The sequence below is a fragment of the Nyctereutes procyonoides genome, unplaced genomic scaffold, assembly GCF_905146905.1.
Source record: "Nyctereutes procyonoides isolate TBG_1078 unplaced genomic scaffold, NYPRO_anot_genome, whole genome shotgun sequence".
Classification (NCBI taxonomy): Eukaryota; Metazoa; Chordata; class Mammalia; order Carnivora; family Canidae; genus Nyctereutes; species Nyctereutes procyonoides.
In genome coordinates this window covers 21,039,698-21,061,284 of record NW_026575043.1, presented here as the reverse complement: position 1 = coordinate 21,061,284, position 21,587 = coordinate 21,039,698, and the positions used below count along the sequence as shown (strand labels likewise).

Below are 21,587 nucleotides of genomic sequence, written 5' to 3'. Positions count from 1 at the left end.
GCTAGCAGGTGGCATTTCTCTCCTCTGCTTCCCAGCAAAATACACAGGCACCTGCAGGAACCAGCAGTTAACTTGCGAATGTTCCCCCTCCCCCTACCACTGTACTCCAGTGGATCTGTCCCCTCTGGCCAGGCCTGCCACAGTCCCTGTGCTGCAGGCCTGCTCCCCTGGGCCTGTGAGCAAACCTAGCAAACACTGTTCATCCAGCCCCTCTGCATGTTGCAGAGGGCTCCTCCATTATGTTGGGCCCATTATGTTGCATCTTGCCCCTCCATTATGCTCTTGGCGACAGCCCATCCAGAGCAGTGCTACAAGCCTAGCAGTGTGCAAGCACCCCCAAAAGGGGTCATCACCACTCCAAAGACACTTCTGCCCCAGACAGAGGGAACGATAACCCCACATACTACTCAGGCCCCAGCAGTGCACTGTCCTAAGTTAGTATGACTACAGGCCTACTCACCAGTAAAAGCTTCTCAGGAGACCACACAGGGAAAGCGCCTTGCAGTCTGGTGCTCTAGTCTTCCACAAACAGCTGGTCTGACTCAACTCAAGCCCAAGGAAGCCCCAGACTGGTCCACTAACACCACAGGGACCAAACACTGCCCACAATAAGTAAAGAGAGCCACTGCAGATGACTGGACTAGAGGAAAAAGCAGCATAGCCACAACAGCAGGATGTACCCAGAACACGCAGGAGACACCTCTGAAATACCAGGTTCTTGTGAAGAGGGGACACTGCACTGCAGGGCACTACAGACCTCTTCTTCATAAGGCCACTATTTTCAAGAGTAAGAGATGTGGTTGACTTTCCAAACACAGAGAAACAGACAGAGACAGACAAAATTAGGAGACAGAGGAATATGTTCCAAATGAAATAACAGAACAGAATCACAGCAAGAGACCTAAGCAAAATAGAGATAAGAAATACATATGAATTTAAAGTAACGGTCATAAAGATACTCACTGGACTTGAGTAAAGAGTGGAGGACATCAGTGAGACCCTTAACAAAGAGATAAAAAAAGAACCAATCAGACATGAAGAACACAATAAATTCAATTAAAAATATGCTAGATGGAATAAACAGTAGATTAGAGGAAGCAGATGTCTCAATGACTTGGAGGACAGAGTAATAGAAAGTAATCAACTGAGGAGATGAGAGAAAAAAATTATGCAAAATAAGAATAATTTAGGGAACTCCGCGACATCAAGTATCATAATATATGTATAAGAGGGATCCTAGAAGGAGAAGAGAGAGAAAAGGGGGCAGAAAATTTATTTGAAGAAATAATAGCTGAAAACTTTCTGAATCTAGAGAAGCAACAGAAATCCATATCCAAGAGGCACAGATTATCTCCTAACAAAATCAAGCCAAGTAGATCAACACCAAGACACAGAATAATTAAAATGTCAAAAAGTAGTGACAATTTTCAAAGCAGTGAGAGAAAATAGTTACATATAAGGAAAACTCCATAAGGCTACCAGCTGATTATTCAACAGAACTTTGCAGGGCAGAAGAAAGTGGCAGGATCAGGCAAACTGACTTTAAAACAAAGACTATAACAAGAGACAAAGACACTATATGATAGTAATGGGGATGATACAATAAGAAGTTATAACAATTATAAATATTTATGCACTCAACATGGGAGCACCCAAATATATACAGATATTAGTAACAACCATAAAAGTAGTATTAATAATAATACAATAATAGTAGGGAACTTCAAACCCACTTACCTCAGTGAACAGATCATCCAAACAGAAAATCAACAAGGAAAAGGTGGCTTTGAATGGCAAACTGGACCAGATGAATTTAACAGATAAATTCAGAACATTCCATTCTAAAACAGCAGAATATATATTCTTTTAAGGTGTACATGAAATGCTCTCTAGACTGGATCACATATTGGGCCACAAAACTATTCTTGACAAATTCAAAAAGACCAAAGTCATACCATACATCCTTTTTGACAACAACACTATGGAACTAGAAATCAACCACAAGAAAAAAATCTGGAAAGACCACAAATATATGTAGGTTAATAATATGCTACTAAAAAATGAATGGACTAACCAAGAAATCAGAGAGGAAATAAAAAAAAATACATGCAGACAAATATAAATGAAAACACAATGGCCCAAACTCTTGGGGAAGAAGCAAAAGTTGTCCTGAGAGGGAATTTTATAGCAATACAGATCTACCTCAAGAAGCAAGAAAAATCTCAAATAAACAACCTAACCCTACACCTAAAGGAGCTTGAAAGAGAGGGACACCTGGGTGGCTCAGGGATTGAGCGTCTGCCTTTGGCTCAGGGCCTGATTCTGGATTCCTGGAAAGGAGTCCCGAATCGGGTCCCTTGCATGGAGACTGCTTTTCCTCCCCCTGCCTGTGTCTCTCTCTTTCTGCATCTTTCATGAATAAATAAAATCTTAAGAACCACCCCCCAAAACCCTCAAAAACCCCAAACCAGTAGAAGGAAGGAAATAATAAAGATCAGAGGTAAATTAAATAGAAAACTAAAAAAACCAATAGAACAGTTCAATAAAATCAGGAACTGGTTCTTTAGAAAAAAACAAAACAAAACACAAAATTGATAAATGTTTAGCCAGATTCATCACAAAGGAAACACAAAAACATTCCCCCCCACAAGAGGACTCAAAGTCAGAAATAAAAGAGTAGAAATACCTGGTATCAGAGAAATAGAAAAGATTGTAAGAGAATATTATGAAAAATTATATGCCAACAAATTAGATAACCTAGAAGAAAGGGATAAATTCCTAGAAACATAACCTCCCAAAACTGAAGCAGGAAGAAATATAAAATTTGAATAGGATGCCAGCAACAAAACTGAATCAATAATCAAAAAACTCACAACAACAACAACAAAATCCCAAGAGGAGATGGCTTCACAGGTGAATTCTATCAAACATTTAAAGAAGAGTTAATACGTATTCTTCTCGGGCAGCCCAGGTGGCTCAGCGGTTTAGTGCCGCCTTTAGCCCAGGGCCTGATCCTAGAGTCCCAGGATCGAGTCCCACATCAGGCTTCCTGCATGGAGCCTGCTTCTCCCTCTGCCTGTGTCTCTGTCTCTGTCTCTCTCTCTCATGAATAAATAAATAAAATCTTTAAAAAAAAAATACCTATTCTCCTCAAGCTATTCCAAAATATAGGAGGAATTAAAACGTCCAAATTCAATCTATGGGGCCAGCATTACCTTGATACCAAAACCAGATAAAGACTCCACTATAAAAAGAGAAATATAGACCAATGTGTCTGATGAATATAAATGCAAAAATTCTCAAAAAAATATTAGCACACTGAAGCAATAATACATTAAAAAAATCATTCACCACAGTCATGTGGGACTTATTCTTGGGATGCAAGGGTGGTTTAGTATTTGTGAATCAATTAACATGACACATCACATTAACAAGGGAAGAATAAAAACCATATGTTCATTTCAAGAGATCTAAGAAAAAGCATTTGACAAAGTACAACATCCATTTATGATACAAATCCTCAACAATGTAGGTTTAAAGGGAACATACTTCAAGATAGGGAAGGCCACATATGAAAAACTCATAGCTAACATCATACTCAACAGTTGAAAAACTGAGAGCTTTTTCCCTTCCCTACGGTCAAGAAGAAGACAAGAATGTCCACTCTTAACAGTTTTATTCAACATAGACTAGCCACAGCAATCAGACAAGAAAAAGAAATAAAAGCATCCAAATTGGTAAGGAAGCAGTAAAACTCACTATTTGCAGATAACATCATACTATATATAGAAAACCCTAAAGATTCCACGATAAAACTACAAGTGATAAAGAAATTCAGTAAGGATACAAAATAAATATACAGAAATCTATTGCATTTCTGTACACTAATAATGAAGCAGCAGAGAGATTAAGAAAATAATCCCATTTACAATTATACTAAAGATCATAAATTTAACCAAGGATGTGAAAGACCTATACTCTGAAAACTGTAAACCACTGATGAAAGAAATCAAAGATAACACAAATGGAAAGATATTCTATGCTAATGGATTGGAAGAACAAATATTGTTAAAATGTCCATAACTACCCAAAGCAATTTACAGATTTAATGCAATCCCTATCAAAATAGTAAAAACATTTTCACAGAACCGAAACAAATAATCCTAACATTTTGTATGGAACCAGAAAAGACCCCGATTAGCCAAAGCAATCTGTTTTTTTTTTTTTAAGATTTTATTTATTTATTCATGACATACACACACACACACACACACACACAGAGAGAGAGAGAGAGAGAGAGAGAGAGAGAGGCAGAGATGCAGGCAGAGGGAGAAGCAGGCTCCATGCAGGGAGCCTGACATGGGACTCGATCCTGGGACTCAAGGATCACGGCCTGGGCCGAAGACAGGTGCTAAGCCGCCGAGCCACCCAGGGATCCCCCTAGCCAAAGCAATCTTGAAAAAGAAAAGCAAAGCTGGAGGTATCACAATTTCAGATTTCAAGTTGTACTAGAAAGCTGTTATAATCAAAACAGTATTGTATTGGCACAAAAACAGACACACCCATCAATGGAACAGAACAGAAAGCCCAGAAATAAACCCATGATTATATGATCAATTAATCTTTGACAAAGGGGGCAAGAATATGAAAATGGAAAAAAGACAATCTCTTTATCAGGGGTGTTGGGAAAACTGGTCAGCTACAAGAAAAGAATGGAACTGGACCACTTTCTTACACCACACACAAAAATAAACTCAAAATGGATTAAGGATCTAAATTTATCAGGTGAGACCTAAAACCATAAAAATTCTTGAAGAGAGGACAGGCCTAGTGATTTTTCTGACATCAGCCATAGCAACATCTTTCTAGATATGTCTCCTGAGGCCAGGGAAACAAAAGCAAAAATAAACTACTGGGCTATATCAAATCAAAAGCTTTTGCATATAAGAGGAAACAATGAAACCAGAAGGGAAATTAGTGAATGGGAGAAGATGTTTGCAAATGACATCTCTGATAAGGCTTTAGTATTCAAAATATATAAAGAACTTATATGACTCAGCATCCCAGAAAACAATAATCCTATTTAAAATTCACAGAAGAGGGATGCCTGGGTTGCTCAGTGGTTGGGCACCTGCATTCGGTTCAGGTCATGATCCCAGGATCTGGGATCGAGTCCTGCATCAGGCTCCCTACGAGGAGCCTGCTTCTTCCTCTGCCTATGTCTCTGTCTGTCTCTCTCTGTTTGTGTCTCTCATGAATAAATAAATCTTAAAAAAAATCTATAAAAAAATGGACAGAAGATGTGAGCAGACACTTTTCCAAAGAAGACATACAGATGGCCAATAGGCACACGAGAGGATGCTCAATATCATTCATCAGGGAAATGCAATCAAAACTACAATATCACCTCCCACCTGTTAGACTGGCTAAAATAAAAAAAAACAGGAAACAACAAATGTTGGTGAGGATGTTGAGAAAAAGGAAACCTCATGCACTGTTGGTGGGAATGCAAACTAGTGCAGCTACTGTGAAAAGCAGTATGGAGGTTTAATAAAACATGGAAAATAGAACTACTCTATGATCTAGTGATTGCACTAATGGGTATTTACCCAAAGAATACAAAAATGCCAATTCAAAAGGATATATGCATCCCCATGTCCATGTTTAAAGCAGCATTATTTGCAATAGCCAACTTACGGAAGCATCCCAGTGTCCATTGGTAGATGAATGGATAAAGATGTGGCATATATATATATATATATATATATATACACACACAAGGAAATATTATTCAGCCATAAAAGGAATGAAATCTTTTGCCATTTGCAACAGAGTATAACGCTAAGTAAAATAAGTCAGTCAGAAAAAGACAAATCCCGTACGATTTCTATTCTTACATGGAAAAAGAAACCAAACAAAGGAAAAAAAAATAAGACAAACCAAAAAACCAGACTCTTAATTAGAGAGGACAAACTCATGCTTAGCAGAGGGGAAAGTGGGTGGGGGATAGGTGAAATAGGTGAAAGGGAAGAAAGAGTACACTCATTATGATAGGTACTGAGTAATGTACAGAATTGTTGAATCACTATATCGTACACTTAAAACCAATTAATTAAATTAATTAATTAATAAGATTTTATTTATTCATGAGAGACACAGAGAGAGAGGCAGAGACATAGGCAGAGGGAGACACAGGCTCCCCACAAGGAGCCCAATGCCGGACTCGATCCCAGGACTCCGGGATCATGCCCTGAGCTGAAGGCAGACGCTCAACCACTGAGCCACCCAGGCATCCCTAACACTAATTTAATACTGTATGTTAATTATATTGGAATTTAAAAAATATAATAATTATAAGAAATTGCCTCAATACCTTAAAAACCACTGATTTTAATTTTAGGAACTTGTCTTAAGAAAAATGTCAGGATGTACATAAAGATATTTTTGGCCATGTTGTCTGTAATAGGGGGAAAAATAAAAAGAAACCAAGTAAAATTTCTACTTTTGGGGGACAGAATTAACAGATCATGGTAAGGCATCAAATGGAATCCTAGAAGCCATAAAAAAATCATGAGGTAAAGAGAACTGATACACATGAGAACTATTCCCTATACCTTAGGTAAAAAGACGTTATAAACCCAGGGTGCAGTTATGATCCTCAGGGGGGTAGAGAGGCGAACCTGGTCTCCATATGTGTTCATGCCGGTGGTCCATGTAGGTTGACTGATTATCACAGGCAATACAAGGAATGATCTGAAGTCCTTCTGAGACCAGACTGAACCCAAGCCTCTTGAGTGTAAAGAGTGGAGCCATGTGATTCTGGGAAGAATAGAACTCTAAGACAAAACCTCAAAATGGGTTAGTAGGGGCCATCTCCATTGAAAACTGGGCTAGGGAAAGGAGTTTGTTGAACTGGGAGAATTAAGATAGATTAGTGAGAAATGTACCTGAATGTAATTTAGGTTTTTTCCTCATTAAAAATGGGCCCCCCAGTGATCTGCAGAAGTAAACTCGGTGACAAGGGAATAAGAAAAATTAACAGTTTGCAACCACACAGTAAATAATTCAGGCAAGGTATGTTAATGGGTCTGAAAACCACTGGTTGATGGGGCACAGGTTTTATTTATTTATTTAATTAATTAATTAATTTATTTATTTATTTATGAGAGAGAGAGGGAGAGAGAGAGAGAGAGAGCCTGAATTGGGGGGAAGAGCAGAGGGAGAGGGAGAAGCAAGCTTCATGCTAAGCTGGGAGCCCAATGTAGGGCTCGACACCAGGACTCCAGAATCATGAGGGGCACAGGTTATTTATTAATTACAAACAGAAACAGGATGCTTATAATGGAAATATCTGGTCAACTCCAATCTAAGAAATGATGAGACTTAGCATAAACAAATAATGCTACAACCGGCACTAGGGGCCTCCTCACATGATGCAAAGGGAGAACATCATAGTACCAAAGCAGTGTTCTTGTCAAAGTGATTACTCGGAGTGTAATGAGGGAGAAAGAATCTCACACATTCATATTAGGGAACATTCTAGACTAAACATGTCAGTGTCATGAAATTGATCAAAAAAAGGCAGAAGAACTCTTCTCTGTTAAAGGAGACATAAGAAAACATGACTACAAAATGCAATGCTTGATCCTTAAATGGATTCTGGATTAGGAGGAAAAAGACATTATAAAAGGTACTGTAGAACAATTGGAAAAATTTGAACTGCTCCATAGTATGTATTGATGTACGTATGGACTGCTCCATAGTATGTATCAATGTTCAATTTAGAGGTATGAAAATAGTATTGTGATAAATATAGAAGAATGCTCTTATTCTAAAAAGATATACATTAATTTATATGGAGGTAGTTATTATGCCTGAAACCTATTTTCAAACAGTTCAATGAAAAAAAACAAAAAACAGAACAAAAGGAAAGGAAATAGATGAAGCAAACATGGCAAAAAATTATGCCAACATTGGTAGAATTCAGTAAAGGGTAAAATGTTCATTCTTTCACATAAGTTAAGTCCAAGTAAAATACTTTAAAGAAGAAAACTATCCAGAAGAACATGCTACTTTTCATTCCAAGGAAACATGCTTGACATGCTGGTTTTAATAGCTCATAAACTATCCTAGGTTCCTACCACAGGAACTGGAGCAACGCACACTGAGTAGAGCACACATTTAGAAGAGGGAATCATAAACCTCTTCAAAGTTAAATTTGCAAACCTCCCATACATGTTATCAGTAAATATCACAGGCATTATAAAATTAAGATGAGATTTTTATCGTATAACAAAATGCTGGTGCTCCCTCCTGCAACATTAATAAACTAAGAAACCACTTCTAATCATAAGCAGTGAATGAGTCTATCCTCCACTTCTTCAGAGACACAGTCTACTTCCTTGCTGAGTAGTATACTTGCCATAGGACCCTGTGAATGACTTTTAACATGCTGTCACTCTCAAAGGCTAACAGTGAGGGCGTGGAGGGGGGGCTGGGCAAAGAGAAGTGCTAGGACAGGAAGGAGGGTCCCAAGGGCAGAGTCTGGCCGTGTCATACAATGATTCCCTCACCAGGTGAGCAGGGTTAGAAATGTGCACTTTTCTGAAAGTGTTCTGAAAAAGCCCTCCTCACAGAATCCCAAAGGTGACATGTAGCAAGGGTCTATTAGAAAAAAAAGTGAATGCAAACATTAAAGAAAATTCTGAGGTCCTAATTATTACTATACTGTTGGGACAATTAGACCTCTGTGCCTCCTGCATCCCCCTCTGCTTGTGAGGGGCTTGTCACAGTCCACGTGGGAGAGTGCTCTGTCCTGTGAGCAGATCAACTCTTTTCAGTGAATGTAGAGCTAAAACCCACAATAAGCCATAACCATAATGTATGCAATGTGTGTCTAGGCATAAAAGCTTAATCTTCATTTGCAGTTTGGTAGACACCATAATAAAAAGCATGGTGTCCTATAAGAGAAAGCCTAAAATGCAAGATCCTTGAACAAGAAAGTTAAAGGGCGGATATTACAAAAGAAACTTGGAGTGACTACACTTTCTCCTCCTGTTGAGTAATAAGCTCTATTTTAGCATCTCCATGTATTACATGTGATTATTTCCCCATAAAACACTTTTAAAGAATGTCTTGCTAGCCTTATTAAGAGTCCTATTTCTGAAGACTCTCAAGTTATAGGTCATTAGTCACTCCCACTGAAGAAACGTGATGGCAGGGCAGGGCTGTTTGGCTCTTTCTAAAGCATGTCATCTTTACAGAGGGAGTAGAGAAAAATGGCTAGGAAGAGACTTAACATTAGCAGGCAGATTCTATATGTAGGGCTTCTTTCTTCCCGTTTTGGTCTTTAAAAAAAGGCAGCGGGAAACTTAAGAGAATCAGGGAGAGGGAAATAAAGTAGATTTTGCCAGCTATCCAGAAGTACTAAAAAGGCAAATTGAAGTTGTTCTCTATATTACCTAACAATCTAAGTAACGAGCTCCTTAAAACAAGCCTCTAATCAAAATCTGAATATATGGGGTGGTTAGGAGGTAGAGGACAAAGGTAAGGAAATAGAAAAATGGACATACAGTACCAAGGCACTTGTAACTTAGTTACCTAAGAATAATTGAAGTGAATAATTTATGTTTAATTTTAGGAGCTTAAACAAAAATATGATGTGATAGTTTATTTTTTATTTTTTGATCTGATAGTTTAAAAGCATGTTAAACAGGGCATGGAAATCAATAGTGTGTGTTTATATGTACATATATACGAATATATGTATGTAGTATATGTAGATGTATATACAGAAAGAGATTTATTTTAAGGAACTGGCTCATGTGATTGATTATACAGGCTTAGCAAGTAGGGGGTAGGCCACTAGACTGGAGACTCAGAGAGAAGTTAGAGTTTGAGTCCAAAGACCATATGCCGGCAGAACTCCTTCTTGCTCAGTGACGGGTAGAGGGGTGAAGAGGTGTCAGCTTTTTGTTCCACTTAGACCTGTGAGTGACTGGATGAGGCCCACATATCATAGGCAGTAATCTGCTTTACATAAAGCCCACCAATTTAAATGTTAATCTTATATATAAAAAAAAACCTTCATAGAAATATCTAGAGTAATTGACCAAATATCTGGGCATCTTGGCTCAGCCAGGTTGACACATAAAGTTAACCATCATAAAACCCTATCTTTGGGATCTGAAAAGGAGTCATTCTATCACTTAGGAGTAGTAAATCAGATCCCAAGAAATACTTCTAAGGAAAGAAACAACAAACAAATTAGCTGCAAGGGCTAAAATAATAAATCTTAAGTCATGAAATAAGATAAAAATTCTCAGTGAAGTAGGAATAGAGGGAAACTTCCTCAACTTGATAAAGAAACCTGGAGCTAACATCATACTTAATAGTGAGGAAGTAGCTTTCCCACTAAGATCAGGAACGAGGCAAGGTTTTCTCCCTCACTACTCTTTTCAACACTGCACTGGAAGTCCTCGTTAATGCAATAAGGCAAGAAAAAGAAATAAAAGATCAGGAAGTAAGAAGTTATGAAGTAACACTAGATGTTGCATTTTATGTATTTGTTTTCACTCACTATCCTTGATCTTTACCAAAAACCAATGAACAAAACCCTCCCAAAACTAAGAGAAGCTATGAGATATCTATAATTTAGTAGGATCATTGTACTGATTCCATGTAATAATGGAATAACTAATGCACATGAAGTGAATTTATATTTATAAAGAGCTTCACATCTATCATTTCATTTGATTCTAAAAACTTTGTATGGCAGATAGGGCTGGTGTATTCATTACTGGTGATGCCAGAGTTCAAATTCAGATCCTTTAACTCTAAATCATGTGCTTTTTACACCATGTGTGTGAATTTCTAGAGCATGCTCTTCTCTCCTGACATATAATTAGATATTAAACTATGAATGCAATTCTTCACCAATGTGAAGTTCTGATTTGCATCTTTTCTACCTTCTAGGCCCATATCCCATGATAGGTAAACCAACAGAATCCAGAAAATCATAGAATGCTCTAGAATTATGCTGTCCAATATGGTAGCCAGTAGCTAAAACAGCCACATTTCAAGGGCTGAATCAACAGCAACATGCAGCTATTGGCTATTGTGTTAGAGTAGACATGCAATATTTCTATTAGTGGAGACAGTTCATAGGAAGACTTACAGATTAATCCATCATTTCATCCATTTGAGCAGAAAAGACTGACTTAGAAGTTATGTAACCTAACCAAGATCTCACAGCTCAACAGTGGAAATGTAGGTCTGTGAATCCCACGTCACTGCTTTTCATGCTATTGAAAAGGTTTTCCAGATGAAATCCAACAGATTCACATAAATCTTTATCAACCAATAGTTAGCAGAAAACTAATTTCTAGGCATCATTCTTTTCCCAACTTTCCTTTTCAAGCTTCTAAATTCTCTCTCTGTTCCCTTTCTCCAAGAACCTTATACATTAATGGGAGTAAGGAACACAGACAGGAAATCACTGTTAACTGAGCACATATTTAACTATCTACTTTGTGCTGAAATTAGCCAGAGTTGTTTTTTGTTGACCACAACTAAGGATCCTGACTGCTGATATATGGGGACGGGGAGGGAGAGAACATGGAGACTGTCTCCCTAACTGAAATTTGCCTCTAATTAAAAGTCAACTTCATGCTCCCAATTTGGGGATTAGAAAAGAAATGTTACTTCCTCTGGTAAACGGAGAGCTCCTTGAAGCCCTGGCTCATTGCAGATTCCTAATGAATCTTGTTGAATGATACATTATTTGATAGGGTTCTGCCTTCGGGTTAAGAGTAGAGGATGGCAGTAGTAAGAAAAAATAGTCACAGTACTTCTAGCAACATGAGAGACTGGTCAGCATTCACCTTGACACATGCTAAAATGTACTCCCTGGTATACTGCTAGTAATGAGCATCAGCTTTATAGTTCTTAGTTTTAAAATTTCTCTTCTCTGGCAAAATGATTAATTGCTAAGAGTTGTGGGTATAATCTCTAAAATGCTCTGTTCCCTCATCTCCAAAGTGGGTATAAGACCTACTTCATGGGCTCAAAGGAGGATTAAACGCAATAAAACCATTAACTCCCACAAAAACATTAAATATTGTCATGATTGATTTTTAAGTTCTTCAGTAGAGGAGAAAGTATGACTAAATTTTCCATTCATGTGGAAAACTATTACCTTTAAAGTTGAAAATTATCCATAAGTGACCACATCAGAAATAAGGAAAATATAAAAACACTGTTTCATTATTGCAATAGCTTCTGACTACAAAGCTCATTTTAGTAAAACTTACAACAGCAGACTTCAAGCTTTTTAAATTGTTTACCTCATTAGCAAAAGATGTTTATGCGTGCATTGTAATGTACACTTATATTTGTTTAGACGTTATTCACATGTGCTCCTGCGCTATTAAAATTATGCACATTATAAAATATGTACAATAATACACATTAAAAAAATGAGATAAAAATTATCAGCAGAAGTCTCATTCCTTCTTGTACCTCACAGGATTGTCCTTGCATAATCGTCCCACCTCACCTCGATGATCCAGAGAATGACAGACAGTTTTAAAGTAAAGCAATGTTAGAATTGATGTTTTAACCACTGGTTGCATTAAATCAACCTTACTTTGCAGAGGGATGTTAGAACATTATAAAAGCTCACAGTAGCAAGCCTCTCTCTCACGATAACCTCAGTTAGCCTGTGCCTGGCCATCTTCAGTGATTATAAGAGAAGGGCAGGGGTGGCAATGTCAGAAATAGTTCATTCAGGTGCCGAATGGCTGCTTTACTGACTGACATAGTAATTTTCTTTTTCTCTAATACAGAATATAAGCAGCATGAAGGCAGGGGCAGGGCCTAGATCTGTTTTGTTTATTGCTGGGTTCCACTGTCTAAAACAGTGTCTCATAAATAAGATTTGCATGATTAATGTATAAATGGTGAGTGGTTTTTTTTCTTCTTCACACCTAGTCTGGCTTTAAAATATAATAATAGTAACAGTGGCACTTTGCACACTTACTACGTGCTGAGCACCTTTATCAAAGGCACTTTTCACATATTATTAACTCACTGAATCTTCACAACCACTTTATAATGTAGGTACTGTCAAAACTCATCTCAGCTGAGGAAAGTGGGACACACAGTGGTCAAGCGACTTGCCCAAAGGCAGGGGCTGGTGAGTGGCTGAGAGGTGATCTGCTGGGGCCACACTTGAAACGATGGCACAACACACTTGAAACGATGGCACAACACCGCCCCTCAGCAGGTGATAGGGCTGCCCTACTTCTGCTGCCTGCATGAACAGAAGACAAGGTCTAATCTCCTTCATGGTAAGGGCCTTTGCGTATAGGACAGACCTCCCAAGCCTTTCACATTCATCTTTTTTCTGAGCAAACATTCTAGAGTCTTCAAATGCCTAATAGATGATGTGGATTGTCCCTTGAAACCTGTGGGTCTCCCTCGACTTTGGGAGTTTGGTCCGGTCTGTCCCTGAATAGTAAAGAACCTAGCCATGGACTCTGCAAGGCCTGGGTTTGAGTCCCAGCCTTGTGAAGCCACTGTTTGACTCTCCGTAAATAACTGCAGTTCACAAAGCCTCAGTTTCCTCTCCTGAAAAAAATGAGTTGATAAGAGCTCTGTTTTTGCAGGAGTGCAAACTGTCCTTTTGTCCAAATTACTCTCCGAGGAACAGGCTTGGCACAGCACATCACTCGCAGGGGAGACACACCAGCATTCACTTGGACAGTAACGCTGAACTTTATGGGAACGTATTGTACTGGCTTGGGAAATAGCTTTCTTCTCTTTTCATTGGAATGATTTAGCCCTTTAACTTAATTTTATATGGTAACACTGGGGACTCAATTCTCTCTGTCCCTTGCTACACTGTTCCTTCTTTCTCATAGGAAAAAAAAGTCCTCATAAAAACAATTTATAATACATCAAAATATTGATAAACCTTAAAGCCTTAATGTCTGAAGATATCTGTGGGCATGATTTATTATAGAAGTTCCACTGTTTTAACTTGGCAATTAGGAAATATTGATAAATGCAAACACATTATTGATGTCAATTAAAAAAAAGCACAAGATTGATGAGCCTCCCAAAGTGCTTTGACACACACAGTTAGAGAGTAATGCCCATCAATACACATCTAACCACTATAAATGCCGAGGGAAATTAGGCTGCCAGGAAACAAAGGGTGCTTTCACATTAAAAGTGAGATTATATTTAAACAGATGAGCACCTAGTCCACAGGAATCTCTAACAGAACCTCAAGTAGTCCTACAGAGAAAACAGAATGCTTACTGGTGATCTGTGATAAGGGAGACAAGGAAAGTATTCAAGAGGAGTCAAGGATTGTGATACACATTGGCTTAGCTAAAGGGTGAGCCAAGTACCTGAGTTGGTTAGACCTGATTATATAAGTGAACAGCATATACCAAGCCAGAACCTAAAGAAAAGGTAGTTTTTAGGGTAGTACCTCAGAACATATCTTAATATTCCCATGTACCCTATTGTAGAGGACCTGAAAAGAGTCTTAGACTGATTTTAAATGGATCACGGACACAGTCGAGGCTTAATTCTCTGTGCATGGGGAGAGCAAGCACTAGAGCATGGGTTACCAAGAGAATGGAAGTACTGGGAATTCACAAAGGAAATGAGTTGAGGGGAAGGTAAGGTAACTCATTAAGTTTTGGTCATGATGGGTTTCAAATGCTTATAAAATACCCAAGTATAAATATCTACTAGACTGAGGCCAACAGTTTACATGAAAGAGAGGACCAGATATGGAGTTTCAAGGAGTAAACGACATCAGATCTGTAAAGAATAAGGATATAAAAAAGACATACTGACTTAGTGGTCTATGCTTTTCAGACAGCAGTTGAATTTCTGTAGGAATTAAGGTAAAGTTAAGAAAAAAATCAACCAACAGTAGAAGAGTTATTGAGGCACTACGAAGGCAAAGCACATCACCCAGGTCATCTGGGAAGTTCATCTCTTCAATCCAAGCTCAGGGAGGGCCTGATAGCATTCTCATCCAGAGCTGCTGATCATCTGAATCAACCCCTCCCTACCCAATGCACACTGCCAAGCCATACCTAACTCTTATATACACTGTAAAATCCACGAGGGCTTAAACTGGTTCTCAGGGAACTGAAGTTTAGATGTAGAGAAGGACTGGCCTGAAGTTCATGTGGACAAAATATATACATAAAAATTAAAACCAATCTTAACCTTCCCTTGAATATCCCAAGAGCAACTAGGTCAACATTAGCTTTCCGATCTAAATCTGATTGTTTTATGTATAAAAGGTACACCATACTACCTGCCAGACACTGGGATTGCTAGAAGTGTTTGCAAGAATGTGGCAAAATCAGAACCCTTACACAATGCTGACCTGTAATGTACAATGGAGCACTTACTTTGGAAAATAGGCTGGCATTCCTCAGAAGGTGAAACAGAGTTACCATGTGACCCAGCAATTCCACTCCTAGGTATACACCCAAGAGAAATGAAAACATACATCTACACTAAAATTTGTACACAAGTATTCATAGCAGCATCATTGATAACAGCAAAAAAGCAGAAATGGCCCAAATGTTGTTCATCTTAGAGAGAAAATGTGATATAGTCATACAATGCTATTAAAAAGGAATGAAGTATCAATACATACTATGAATGGATGAAACTTGCAAACATTATGCTAAATGGAAGAAGCCAGTCCATTTATATGAATGTCCAGAGTAAGGGTAAATCCATAGAGACATAAAGGAGATGGGTAGTTTCCAAGTGCTGGAGAGAGTGGGTTGGGGAGAAATTGGGTCACTGATGATGTGTATGATGTTTCTTTTTGGGGTGATGAGAACATTCTAAAAATGACTGTAGTGATGGTCACACAACTCTGTGAATATACTAAAAGCCACTGAATTGTATAGTTTAGAGGGTGAATTTTATATGTGACTTCTGTCTCAATAAAGCTGTTATTTTTTTTAAAGATTTACTTATTAGAGAGAGAGAGCATGAGCTCATGGGATGATTGGAGGGGGAAAGAGAGTGTGTGCAAGACGGACAGAATCTCAAGCAGCTCCCCCACTGACTGTGGAGCCTGATGAGGGGCTCGACCTTATGATCGTGACCTGATTATGACCTGAGCTAAAATCAAGAGTTGGATGCTTAACTGACTGAGCCACCCAGGTGCTCCCCATTCTTTTAAAAAACATTATTTATTTATTTATTTATCTATCTATTTATTTATTTATTTATTTATTTATTTATGAGAGTCAATAAAGCTGTTATTTAAAGAAAAAAGGCATATACACTGAACGTTCTAGCAAGTTAAGGAACACATGATCTAGTGAAATCTATACAATACTGGCCTTCACTAGTAAAGAACAGATTGAACTGCCAGATTTCATCAAAAAGTTTCATCAATGGGCTGAATCTTGATTGGTTCTGGAGTTGAGAAAAACCAGACAAGGAAATTTCCAGACAACCGCCTGAGAAAAATTTGGTGCACCAGCAAGCCAACTCACCCCAATTTAAGCCCTGATAATCCAGTTCCTTTGAGTGCTAGAACATTTGGCCCTGGTGCATTAGCATTTGTCACTGGGCTGGCTCCCAAAATCTGCTGCCCTGTTATGCTTCCACTGGTCTGCTTGCTGTTCCCATGGTGATCTATCCAAGAGTAGATGCTGAGGACAACTTGTGTATCTGAGGGCTGTGAAGTTTCAAATAGACCAAAGTAAAGAGCACACTCATATCAATTATCTTGAAAGGCTGAACAAATTTTACAAGTATCTTTCTTGGAATATAGCTCTATTACTCTTCTTTTTTTCCCCCATCTATTTTTCCCGAAAGCAGAGAGGTGCATGCATGACTTCCTGAATAATTTTACCTGCACTTGGAATATGGCTGCTATGAAGGTACAAACTGCAGATACTCCTATCACCAGGGTTTATGTGACAAGCAGAAATGCAGGATGGATGAACTATAATTTTATTTATTTATTTATTTATTTATTTATTTATTTTTATTTTTATTTATGATAGTCACACACACACAGAGAGATAGAGAGAGGCAGAGACATAGGCAGAGGGAGAAGCAGGCTCCATGCACCAGGAGCCCGACATGGGATTCGATCGCGGGTCTCCAGGATCGCGCCCTGGGCCAAAGGCAGGCGCCAAACCGCTGCGCCACCCAGGGATCCCGAACTATAATTTATATGAGCAGCAAACCCACAGTTGCACTAAGAAATATCCTCCAAAGAGTGTTAAATAACTTCTCCCTGAGATAAAGATGGCATTCCTGAGAAGATGTCTCTTCTATTCTTTCGACATTAAGCCGTTATTCCACTTGGTTGTTAAGAATATTGTCTTGTGATAGCAGCCGAACCCCAGAGCTTCACCAGGAGCATGCATGCTATCTTTCTTGATGGGAACACATGAGATTTCCAGTTGTAATAAGAGAGTTTCATTGTTCAATATAAGAGAACTTAGAGTCTGAATCTGTAAAAGTGCAACAGAACAAAAATTATCCCTGCAACAAAGGTTAATTTAGAGAGATGCAGAGATCAGTAGTTACAGACATTAAAGACAACTTGCTGGCCTTCTGGAGAACAGGCACTCTGTGTAGGGTGGCATGTTTAGTTTGGGAGGGTGGGGAGTGGACACCTGTTCAGGGGCTCAGTATCAATCCTAGTTCTCAATCTTGGCTGCACATTGAAATCACCTGGGGAGCTTTAACATGGCTGATGCCCGAGTTCTATCCCCAGAGTCTCTAATTCCATTGGCCTGGAGTGGCCTGGTCAGAGGGATTTGTGAAAGCACCAAGGTGGTTCTAATGCACAACCAAGATTGAGAACCATGAACAGAAGGGGTAAAGTCCTGCTTTTGAAGATCCTACTGATGATCAGAAAGCCTTTGGTCCCCCCAGTAATACAGTTAAAATATAAAGCTGAGTTGAACTAAATTCCATGTGTACTACAACATAGAGGCACAAAACATGTTAAGATGAAAACTTTCTTCATCTTGGGGAAACATATCATTGTTGTTTTGAGATTGATTACAATTTTTCTTTCTAAACATTACAAAATGTTTAGATCATGGAAAACTTCACACTTGTGTATGGTTTCAAGTGTTTGAGGTGAGTTAGTAAATAACACAGGTATTTGATATGGAAAGTGCTAGTCTTCATTTAGCTTCCTTTTACTATCAAGGAAGGGCTTTAAGCACCCTGGCAAACCTTGGTAATGTATTCCTAAAAGATCCTTCTTGTTTGCATACATGCATGGACAGGCATTCGCCTTCCTCCTCAAGAAGACCTAAACTTTAGATCCTTGACAGTGGTCTGGAAATATACGATAGCCCTGAATGGCCCATCCATTTGGCGAGTGCATGGTGCAGGAGGGTTAATTTGCTCATGCCACACACCATCCCTTTTCTCTGAGTGAGTCATTTCACTGGTCAGACTTAATTCCCTGTTCAGCCTTCTGCTCAGCTCTGGGTCAGGCCTCTGGCTTACCTTCTGAGCTAATGCTTGCTGCCTCCAGAGGGAAAAATCTGTTTCAAATCCTGCCAGCGGTAAGGCTCGAAGAGCTCCAAGGGCTCAGGGTTGCTCACCTCATTCTCTTTCTATGTACCCGAGGACGAGGGCATGGAGATTTAAGAGTCAGAGGCCTGAGTCACAGGCCTGTGGGCACCTTCCCCAGAGACACACTCCTTGATATTGAGCACCCACTGGCTTTTTGTTGGAAGGGGCTGTCAAGGATATAGAAGTATATTTAAATCAAATTTTTATAAAATTCATTTTATTAAAATGCAGTGAAAGATCCTACTCTCTGGCAACAAGGGATGGTGATAAGAGACCTCAGCTCAAATCCTGCCTTCAACCACTACTGGCTAAGGAGTCTCCCTCTCCTTAAAACCTCTCTCTGTGTGTTGGTTTCCTCACTTGTAAAATGAGGACATGCTGTGGAGCCATTGTAAATTAAATGATCCATGCCTGCAGCATGTAGCATAGAGGAAGAGATAATGAAATGTTAACCCCCCCTAGTCTCCATAGTCAGTGAATAACCATAACCCGAATTAGTTTTTGTAAGTGTTCAGTCAACCTCTAGTTATATTTTCTTGGTAATCTGAATTTTCTTTTCTTTTAAAAAAAGATTTATCAATCAATCAATCGATCAAAAGCAAGAATGCACAAGCAGGGGGAGGGGCAGAGGGAAATAATCCTCAAGCAAACTCCCCAGTGACCGTGGAGCTGGACATGGGACATGGGGCTTGATCCCATGATCCTGAGATCACAACCTGAGCTGAAACCAAAGAGTCGGACACTTAACCAACTGAGCCACCTAGCGGCCCTGGAAACCTGAATTTTCATAATGGATTTGTTTAAACAAAGAATCCTGGCAAGAACTGACTTTTGACCTTCCTACATTTCTGGGCATGTCTGAATTCACATAAAATGAGTTCTCCCAAAGGATAAAAGTGAGTAAAAATGTATTAGGACCTTTGTGTTTATAACATCTGTATTCCAGAAAGCTCTAGAAACTTGATCAGAGGGCAAGGGGAATCCCAGCTCATTTTGCAGTTCTTGGTTCCCTGGACTTGCCTTTGATTGCCACCTATCACGGACATACTGATTTCCCAGCTTCAAATCTGCTCACACATAAACAGAAGGAACATCCACCTTATGCCATCCCAAGAGGCTACCAAACGAAGATGTAGGCCGTGGAAGGAGCATGCAGACCAACTCAGCAATCTTTTTCACTCATATATTCAGACAAGAATGACTTGCTCTAACAGGCCTCTCCAAAGCAGGTAACCCCGACTCTCTTTATGGCCCCCCCCCCCCCCAAATAGATTGTCCTAAGTTTGTATTTATGTCAGGACCATCATCTGTTTCAAAGAGAGAGCTATTATAATTGGTTATGGTTCTAATTATTGTTCCATGGTATGGATTAAATTTTTGTTAGCTCAGGTAAGGCCTTTTGCTTTGTTGATAAAAGTTATTCCATAGATAGAGTGAATGACACTGAGCCACTACTATTCAAGCATATATAATTCAGTCCTTTAGAATTAAGCATATAACTTTTTTTTTTTTTTTTTTGAGACAGAGAGAATGTGACCAAGCAGGGGAGGGTCAAAGGAAGAGGGAGAGAGAGAATCTTAAGCAGGCTCATGCCAAGTGCAGAGACCAATGGGGGCTCAACCTCATGACCCTGAGATTACGAGCTGAGTTGAAATTAGGAGTCAGACGCGTAACGTACTGAGACACCCGGGTGCCCCGAAGCATGTAATTCATTCAGCAATATTTCCAAGCATTATCAGTGTGTAAGGCACTGTGGTTAAATGTGAGGATAGACAAAGATCTTGACCTCAGGGAGACAAGGAAAAAAAAACATATTGAATGAAGAAACCACTCATGCGACTCTCATGCCTTGTCCACCTCTACAAAGGCATGTGTTCGAACATGTACACCTGAAGTCTATCAGTCATGTCATCACAAAACAAGTTCCTCAAATACTGACCATTCTTCGCCCTCTTTGTCTCGACTTTGGTGGCTCATTCCAATAATGCTTAGGAATAAATACAGATCAAAAAAAAAAAGGAATAAATACAGATCATCTGAGATGAGCATTACAGAGAGCTAAGGGAAATTTCACCCACGCTCTGCGAAGACATGATGCGATCAGACACTGTTCTCTGTGTACGGGTGTGGATAAAAAGACGCAAGTCCTTCTAGCTGTAGTGTGCTCTGCTTGCTAGGCCCAGTAAGAGCTCCTGGCTATGCCTTCCCATCTTCTGAATTTGAGGACATCTGTATTTATTCAAATTAAGGCACCCCCAGTTTTCACTTCCAAACACCAACTGGCCCTTCTTACTTTCCTGTAGCCTTTCCTTCATGTCCCTGCCTGGCGGTCTGCGATGTGATGGGAACATCTAAAATAAGAAGGTAGGAATATGTGGACTGAATTTCCCTTTAGCCCTCCTAGTTCCATTTGGTGGATATGCTTTTATCAGCATGTGATAAATATTTCATACGGAAACTGTCATTTGGAATCTAGTCTTTGCAGCTTCACTGAAACCACTGAAAAGCATTTTGGAAAGTCAGACCTATCTTACAACAAGTACCATATGCCAAGAAGCCTGCAGATGAGCAAAGCCTCTGGAGTCGCCATGGAGAAGATTGGAGAACAGAGCTGCCTGAAAGAGGGGCCGGCCGCCGTTCCCTTTCTGCACATTTAGAGATCTGAAACCAAACTGCGACACAGCTCCATCATTTTAGCGCTTGAGATTTTAAAAGTATGGAGAAAACCAATCTGAAGCACCGTCACGGCTGCCAATTATCTTTCATTTGCTGAACATTCACCATGAGCCAGGGACTGTGCTGCATGCTTTACAAACACATTTCTCTGTCTTCTCACGTCCCGACAAGGCGGAAACAGGAGGAGGTCCACAGAAAGTCATTTTCCTAAGTTCATAGAGCTAGGGAGTGATGGCCAGGATTTGAAACCACTCCTGACTCCCTGGTCCTGTGCCCCTCATGCCTCCTAGTGGGGTAAGAAA

At 39.4% G+C, this 21,587-nt stretch overlaps 1 protein-coding gene across 2 annotated transcripts in view; it reads right to left on the bottom strand.

The window, feature by feature from the left end:
- LYRM4 (LYR motif containing 4) overlaps nt 1-21,587 on the bottom strand; it is a 162,278-nt gene that overhangs the window by 83,489 nt on the left and 57,202 nt on the right. Inside the window, exon 3 of one of the 2 annotated variants that reach the window (XM_055322566.1) lies at nt 964-1,000. The exons of the other annotated variant lie outside the window; for it this stretch is intronic. Within the exon in view, the coding sequence (XP_055178541.1) occupies nt 964-1,000 (37 nt within the window). The remainder of the gene's footprint in view (nt 1-963; nt 1,001-21,587) is intronic. 2 annotated transcript variants of the gene reach the window in all.